Below are 8,491 nucleotides of genomic sequence, written 5' to 3' on the forward strand. Positions count from 1 at the left end.
AAGTTTATCTCACTAGGGGTAAGATAGATACTGCCTATAGGAAAATTAAAGAGACCTTTGGAGATAAGAGAACCACTTGTGTGAACATCAAGAGCTCAGATGGAAACCCAGTTCTAAGCAAAGAAGAGAAAGCAGAAAGGTGGAAGGAGTATATAGAGGGTCTATACAAGGGTGATGTACTTGAGGACAATATTATGGAATTGGAAGAGGATATAGATGAAGATGAAATGGGAGATACGACACTGCGGGTAGAGTTTGACAGAGCACTGAAGGACCTGAGTCGAAACAAGGCCCCGGGAGAGCCAGTCCTTACAAAATTCTACCATCTGGTGAGCAAGATGTATGAGACAGGCGAAATACCCTCAGACTTCAAAAAGAATATAATAATTCCATCCCAAAGAAATCAGGTGTTGACAAATGTGAAAATTACCGAACTATCAGTTTAATAAGTCACAGCTGCAAAATACTAACACGAATTCTTTACAGACGAATGGAAAAACTAGTAGAAGCCGACCTCGGGGAAGATCAGTTTGGCTTCCGTAGAAATGTTGGAACACGTGAGGCAATACTGACCCTACGACTTATCGTAGAAGAAAGATTAAGAAAAGGCAAACCTACATTTCTAGCATTTGTAGACTTAGAGAAAGCTTTTGACAATGTTGACTGGAATACTCTCTTTTAAATTCTGAAGGTGGCAGGGGTAAAATACAGGGAGCGAAAGGCTATTTAGAATTTGTACAGAAACCAGATGGCAGTTATAAGAGCCGAGGGGCATGAAAGGGAAGCAGTGGTTGGGAAGGGAGTGAGACAGGGTTGTAGCCTCTCCCCGATGTTATTCAATCTGTATATTGAGCAAGCAGGAAAGGAAACAAAAGAAAAATTTGGAGTAGGTATTAAAATCCATGTAGAAGAAATAAAAACTTTGAGGTTCGCCGATGACATCGTAATTCTGTCAGAGACAGCAAAGGACTTGGAAGAGCAGTTGAACGGAATGGATAGTATCTTGAAAGGAGGATATAAAATGAACATCAACAAAAGCAAAACGAGGATAATGGAATGTAGTCGAATTAAGTCGGGTGATGCTGAAGGAATTAGACACTTAAAGTAGTAAAGGAGTTTTGCTATTTGGGGAGCAAAATAACTGATGATGGTCGAAGTAGAGAGGGTATAAAATGTAGACTGGCAGTGGCAAGGAAAGCGTTTCTGAAGAAGAGAAATTTGTTAACATCGAGTATAGATTTAAGTGTCAGGAAGTCATTTCTGAACGTATTTGTATGGAGTGTAGCCGTGTATGGAAGTGAAACATGGACGATAAATAGTTTGGACAAGAAGAGAATAGAAGCTTTCGAAATGTGGTGCTACAGAAGAATACTGAAGATTAAATGGGTAGATCACATAACTAATGAGGAAGTATTGAATAGGGTTGGGGAGAAGAGAAGTTCGTGGCACAACTTGACCAGAAGAAGGGATCGGTTGGTAGGACATGTTCTGAGGCATCGAGGGATCACCAATTTAGTACTGGAGGGCAGCGTGGAGGATAAAAATCGTAGAGGGAGACCAAGAGATGGATACAGTAAGCAGATTCAGAAGGACGTAGGTTGCAGTAGGTACTGGGAGATGAAGAAGCTTGCACAGGATAGAGTAGCATGGACAGCTGCATCAAAGCAGTCTCAGGACTGAAGACCACAACAACAACAGTTGAAGAGGCTTATAAATAACTGCCAAGATGTGATTCTTCAGTTTCTCCTGGCGTATTTGTTGCTCGAACAGACCACTGGTATACCGCCGGTTCATAGTGTCCAACGGGCACAATATTTTGGCGATCAGACATGTCACCATCGTCAGGTGCGCTGACGAACTAAGGTCCTGAGGGCGGGCGGCCGATTGCGACGTCCACGTCTTCGCGACTGCCGGCGCGCGGGCTTGTCTCGTCGAGAGCGGCCCGCGGGGGGAGAGGATTTAAATCGGCCGCCCGCCCTCAGGAGCTCAGTTCGTCAGCGCACCTGACGATGGTGACATGCCTGATCGCCGAAATATTGTGCCCGTTGGACACTATGAACCGGCAGTATACCCATGGACTGTTCGAGCAACTGCCAAGATGGTTAACGTCTATTGGAAAATCTCCCGCATACATTGTCCAAGAACGAACTGCGTACCTACAATAATCGTACAACATGAGCATGTCGACTTTTTCTGGGTTGGTAAATCCCATCGTCCACACACGACCTATTGCTTGGACTGCCACACGCTAACTGCCTGACAACTGGCAATGCGTTTATAAAAGGCTCACACGCAATGCCGACAAAGATAACATCGTACCTAGCAACTACGCACGTTGTGGAAACTTTCCAAAATACAATATCTCGTAACGACCCACACTGGAATCCTGCAACAGACAACATTGACATTGTAATTCCTACATTTAGTATGTTTGTACAAAAAATACAGTTTCTAAGTGTTATTACAATCTGTTTATTATAGTAGTGCCAGCCTGTGAGAACCACACATCAATAGCACTTCTCATTCTCGCAATATTTGCGGTGCAAGTTTTAGTTGATTCAGTCTGTATTAATGAACAATTTGAAAATTCACAAGCATACATAAGACACTCTTTTTCGACGTAGACGCCTCAGTTCTTGTTTATGCTGCAGTCAGAGAAGTCTCCTGTCACCTTTTTGGTCCATTGTTTGATGGCACTGTTGATGTCAAAGTCGATAGAAAAACAAAAGTCGATAGATAAACAAAATTCAGAGAGATGAAAAAATGAAAATCTGAAAGTACTAGATCAGAGCTGGGAGCGGAGTGGTTTATGATGCCTCATCCGAATAAATCTAATAGCTGCTTTGTGGCGTAATTGTGTGGGAACAAGCGTTGCCATGCCGCAAGCACATTCCCTTCATTAAAATCCCCATTCTTTAGTTCTGGATCACGCTCCGTATTTTTTAAGTTTTCATTGTACTTCGCAGCATTACTTATTTTACTATGGAGCAATAATTCACTGATGAGAAACCCTTTAATGTCGCAAAAGACAGACCATGATGTTTCGGGCGGAAACAACGGTCTGAATTTTTTCGTTGAGGATGAATGGGGACGTCGCCACCACGTTATCTCCTTGTCTCAGTGATGTAGTGGGTCACCCACGTTTAATCCTCTGTCACACTAAAGTCAAGGAACTGTCCACCTTCCAGTTTGAATTCCTGTGGATATGCATTTCCGTTGACGTTATGTTGATATGTCAGCTGTTCAGGTAGCCACTCGAAGGTGGCAGCCAATCCACATTTCATATGATTTTTTTGTTTTACTATGTTCTATAGAGTGTCTTTCTCTGCCTGTGTTTTATCATACTTTTTACCATTCGGGGAATGGGGTGGGGGCAGGAAGATCACGCTGGGAACCGAAGTGACTGATTCTTTTCATTGCTTCTGAGACATACTGAATCTAGGTTAATGGCGTAGGCTGAAGCAATGAATAAAAATTTGTAGATATTGAGGATTGGAACCCAGATCTCCTGATAACTGGGCAGATGCACTAAACACTGCACTACATTGGCACTGCAGCTAGTACACCTACACGGATTACCCTAGTACGTCTCCCTCCCTGACACAAATTCCCGTTCACTCCTTAGTCCATTACTATTCCTCTTCTAAATTCTCAACCATATTTCAAAGGCTCTCCAATACTGGAATAGCTCCTTAGCGATGAGCGAAATGGTCTGAGGCATGAATTTGAATTTGTATCGGAGGAGTAAATGTATTAGGATAATCCGAGCAGGTGTAGTAACTGTAGTGCCAGAGTGTGACAGTGTTTATCATATTTGCCTATTAAGTAGGAGACCTGTGTTCGGATTCAGTATTGGTGCAAGTTTTCATTCATTTCTTCAGCCTACATCATTATTGGATTGGATTTTTTGATACTCTGCACCCTATGTACCCTTACCAACCTTCCTGTACATGATTGCAAACGCTTACACATTGGTAAACTCAGGTGGACTTCCTTAATTCAGCATTGTAGCAGGGCGTGGGAACGGCTGTTGAGTTTAATTTGTCGAAGAGTCGCATCTGTCTGCCTGGACTTTCTTAAAGCACAGCTTCATGGCTGGGTTTGCCAGGTAAGCGCTTTTTCAGATTTTAGATGTTGGTCCGATGTAACATTTTGAGCAAATGAACCTGCTGTCATCTGATTGGAGGAGACACCTGATACCACTGAAAAAGTCGTCTTGTCAATTAGCCAGTTTGCCCCCTTCTTTCTGTCTCTGTTCATGGGGCGAGGCAGGTTGGATTTTACGCAGAGTTAGTCAGCCACTGTGTTAGGGTCCGGTGAGACTGACGTATCCCTTCTGTGCGCACTTTGAAAGTGATTTTGGATCGGAGAAAGTTCAGATATTTGTGTTAGGAACTTTCTATAATTTTGGAGGCATTTATCAGAAGAATTATGGTGTTCACGTGAGTGGTAACTTTGCTATCATTTAACTAGATGCCACTAGGATCAACTTTCTTCTTTATCTGGTCACGATCCCCCGATTAACTTTCGTGTGTCACGCGCCAGTTTTCACAACTCTACCTTTACTATGAAATGGTGATTCCCATATTGTTATTCTGTGAATATTTGGGTCTTGTTGTGTGAGTACGTGAGCGTCCATGTTGGTTTCCTTAGCTAAACTAATCCTCGCTTAATGATGATGAATAATACACTCCTGGAAATTGAAATAAGAACACCGTGAATTCATTGTCCCAGGAAGGGGAAACTTTATTGACACATTCCTGGGGTCAAATACATCACATGATCACACTGACAGAACCACAGGCACATAGACACAGGCAACAGAGCAAGCACAATATCGGCACTAGTACAGTGTATATCCACCTTTCGCAGCAATACAGGGTGCTATTCTCCCATGGAGACGATCGTAGAGATGCTGGATGTAGTCCTGTGGAACGGCTTGCCATGCCATTTCCACCTGGCGCCTCAGTTGGACCAGCGTTCGTGCTGGACGTGCAGACCGCGAGAGACGACGCTTCATCCAGTCCCAAACATGCTCAATGGGGGACAGATCCGGAGATCTTGCTGGCCAGGGTAGTTGACTTACACCTTCTAGAGCACGTTGGGTGGCACGGGATACATGCGGACGTGCATTGTCCTGTTGGAACAGCAAGTTCCCTTGCCGGTCTAGGAATGGTAGAACGATGGGTTCGATGACGGTTTGGATGTACCGTGCACTATTCAGTGTCCCCTCGACGATTACCAGAGGTGTACGGCCAGTGTAGGAGATCGCTCCCCACACCATGATGCCGGGTGTTGGCCCTGTGTTCCTCGGTCGTATGCAGTCCTGATTGCGGCGCTCACCTGCACGGCGCCAAACACGCATACGACCTTCATTGGCACCAAGGCAGAAGCGACTCTCATCGCTGAAGACGACACGTCTCCATTCGTCCCTCCATTCACGCCTGTCGTGACACCACTGGAGGCGGGCTGCACGATGTTGGGGCGTGAGCGGAAGACGGCTTAACGGTGTTGACCGTAGCCCAGCTTCATGGAAACGGTTGCGAATGGTCCTCGCCGATACCCAAGGAGCAACAGTGTCCCTAATTTGCTGGGAAGTGGCGATACGGTCCCCTACGGCACTGCGTAGGATCCTACGGTCTTGGCGTGCATCCGTGCGTCGCTGCGGTCCGGTCCCAGGTCGACGGGCACGTGCACCTTCCGCCGACCACTGGCGACAACATCGATGTACTGTGGAGACCTCACGCCCCACGTGTTGAGCAATTCGGCGGTACGTCCACCCGGCCTCCCGCATGCCCACTATACGCCCTCGCTCAAAGTCCGTCAACTGCACATACGGTTCACGTCCACGCTGTCGCGGCATGCTACCAGTGTTAAAGACTGCGATGGAGCTCCGTATGCCACGGCAAACTGGCTGACACTGACGGCGGCGGTGCACAAATGCTGCGCAGCTAGCGCCATTCGACGGCCAACACCGCGGTTCCTCTTGTGTCCACTGTGCCGTGCGTGTGATCATTGCTTGTACAGCCCTCTCGCAGTGTCTGGAGCAAGTATGGTGGGTCTGACACACCGGTGTCAATGTGTTCTTTTTTCCATTTCCAGGAGTGTATAATGATAAACATATTCCCCATACAAGACCATAGGGTCAGGATATTACACGCATTAAATGTTTCCTGAAGTTGAGGACAAAGCTCCATCTTGTGAATAAATGTCAATTTGGAATCAACTTATACCGTTAACCTTTTCCCCGACGTGCATACCAGCACGTCATTCCACGTTATGTGGTCATTAACCTAATTTACCCTGTAAAAGAAAGACGCTAAGAAGTGTTTAGTGAAGTTCGTTCTGTGAGCAGTTAATCTGAAGCCCGATATTGAAATTTCAGTTGCACGGTCTTTGTGATAGAGCGTAGGGCTAAATTTAATTAAGGTTAATGTGACTTCAGGCGGTTTGGCATTCAGTGGAAATGAGAAAATGATAAGCACTGTTTCGTTCAGTAGGAAGCTTGTGGCTACGAAGAAGTCCTTTTATATGGCAAACATTCGTCCCACCGAAAGACCAGTTACCAATATTTTGACTTTTTCAGTACTTTATAAACAGTGTTCGGGTCTTACCATCTCCCATACAATTTTCGGAAACCAAGACTTTCAGTAATACTTAATGCAGACGAGATCTGGAATTTCTATAAACACTAACTTCCGTCTCGTCCAAAGTCAGTTGACGATGACACGAATCATTGCTTCGATCTCATTCACCATCTCATCAGTCATGCCTGATGGACGAGCACTCATTTTTTCATCACGAACATTCGTTCTGCCAAATTTTAGTGCACCACGCCACTTGTACACTTCAGTATGGTTCATCCCACCACCCCATAAACAGTTCCGATTCCGTTAAAAATCTGGAGCTGCGCGTTTCTCTTTGCAAAAAGAAACCGGATTACGCTCCCCAGCTCACAGCTGGGAGGAGTAGGAATAGAGACACCCATTTCAACATGGTAGTACAACAAGTTTCCAGCCCACTGAGGCAACTGAGCGAGTGCTTTACTGCCTATGCGTTGTTCTTAAACACAGTAGCCTACTATCAACTTCATCGAACAAAATTCCTTCGTCCGTCAGAGACACACTACTCTTACTTTCTGGACATGCCTGCATTATGTTGCATGATCTCACCACACATACTCATACGCCTTTTGCAAATAACTGCTACATAGTGTTTGCAATGTAAAAAAAAAGCTCCATTGTGATTATTCGCTTTTTAGGCTACTAACGAGCTGGTCTCTTTTATTACTCTTTAACACAGAACACCATTTGATGACTATATGTTGAAATGATGTTGCGTATAGCTTTTGCACATCTTTTATTCTCCGCTCCTTACCGTTGAGTGAGCTGTTGCAGAACTAACTTGTTTTATAGTAATTTCATTGTAGAACTAGCAGTTTGTTCTGTTCTTTCAGGTGCTGAATGGGTCATACACGCTGTTCAACTTTCTCTATCGCACACAGAGCGACAAGGAACGGAAAAGCTAGTTATTTCGAAGACGAAAGAAGAAATACGAGCATTGTGCATTCTGATAACAGTACCACATGTATCTAGTCAGCTCCGATTTTTGCATGCCTGTTTTGGAAGTAACATATAAGCTTTTATCACTGCAGTAGTTTTTAAAATCTGCCATTTTGCAATACTGAGGAGCAGCCTCACTTAGTTTATAGTTTTATCTACAACAGAAACTCCACGAAAATATTTCAATTATAGTTGTAGCGAATGAAGTAGGAAACACAAACTTCCTTATGATTAAAATAAAGTGAAACAAAAACTGAGTGAAATACTTGTTCATGGCATTCAGTTATTCAATACAAAAACCGTGTAATGTAAATTCTGTCACGACGGTAAATAATTCTGCTGAAGCTAATTTGAGAGGTCAAGTTCCTACCAAGCTCAGCATCCATATCGACGTAACAGATTGAGTTTGCACTGCACGTTGTAATCATTTTGTAATTTGTTGTTTTACACCAAGGGTAATTAAACACACTCTATTTTCTCGAGAAAAAAGATAGCAGACACTTTATTGTGAATTTTGAATTTGCTAACACAGGTAGAACTGAAGACCGAAATGAGATGGACATAGTTAAGTTCATAGCTTGTCAGAGCAACTGAATTAGTGGACAGAATAGGAGTTATCTGAATGTCCCTTTCTTTTTCTTTATATTTCTCCACCTCACTCTCTTTCTCTTTTCCTCTCTTTCTGTTTCTTTTTTTTTCTTTGTTCACTTTCTCTCTCTTTTTCTATCTGTCGCCCTCTATTTAACTCCCGCTCCCGCCCTGTTCACAGCTCAAAGTTTACATAACCCGAAACTGTACATTCCGTCACTGCCAGCAACGTGTGGTTCACAAATTCTTGTACGATTTCTTGTACTCCACCAAGTGATGAGCGTTTCTTTATCTACCCAGTGCTGGCTCATACACGTCTGAAAGATGGTATGTCATGTGAT

General features: G+C 44.0%; 1 protein-coding gene across 1 annotated transcript in view; it reads left to right on the forward strand.

Annotated features, from left to right (window-relative positions):
• Window positions 1–7,528, forward strand: part of LOC126273238 (putative odorant receptor 71a) — a 95,148-nt gene extending 87,620 nt beyond the window's left edge. Inside the window, exon 6 of the mRNA XM_049976782.1 lies at window positions 7,457–7,528. Coding sequence (XP_049832739.1) covers window positions 7,457–7,528 — 72 coding nt within the window. The remainder of the gene's footprint in view (window positions 1–7,456) is intronic.
• The last annotated feature ends 963 nt before the right edge of the window (window positions 7,529–8,491 follow it).

This window comes from Schistocerca gregaria, chromosome 5 (genome assembly GCF_023897955.1).
Source record: "Schistocerca gregaria isolate iqSchGreg1 chromosome 5, iqSchGreg1.2, whole genome shotgun sequence".
NCBI lineage: Eukaryota > Metazoa > Arthropoda > Insecta > Orthoptera > Acrididae > Schistocerca > Schistocerca gregaria.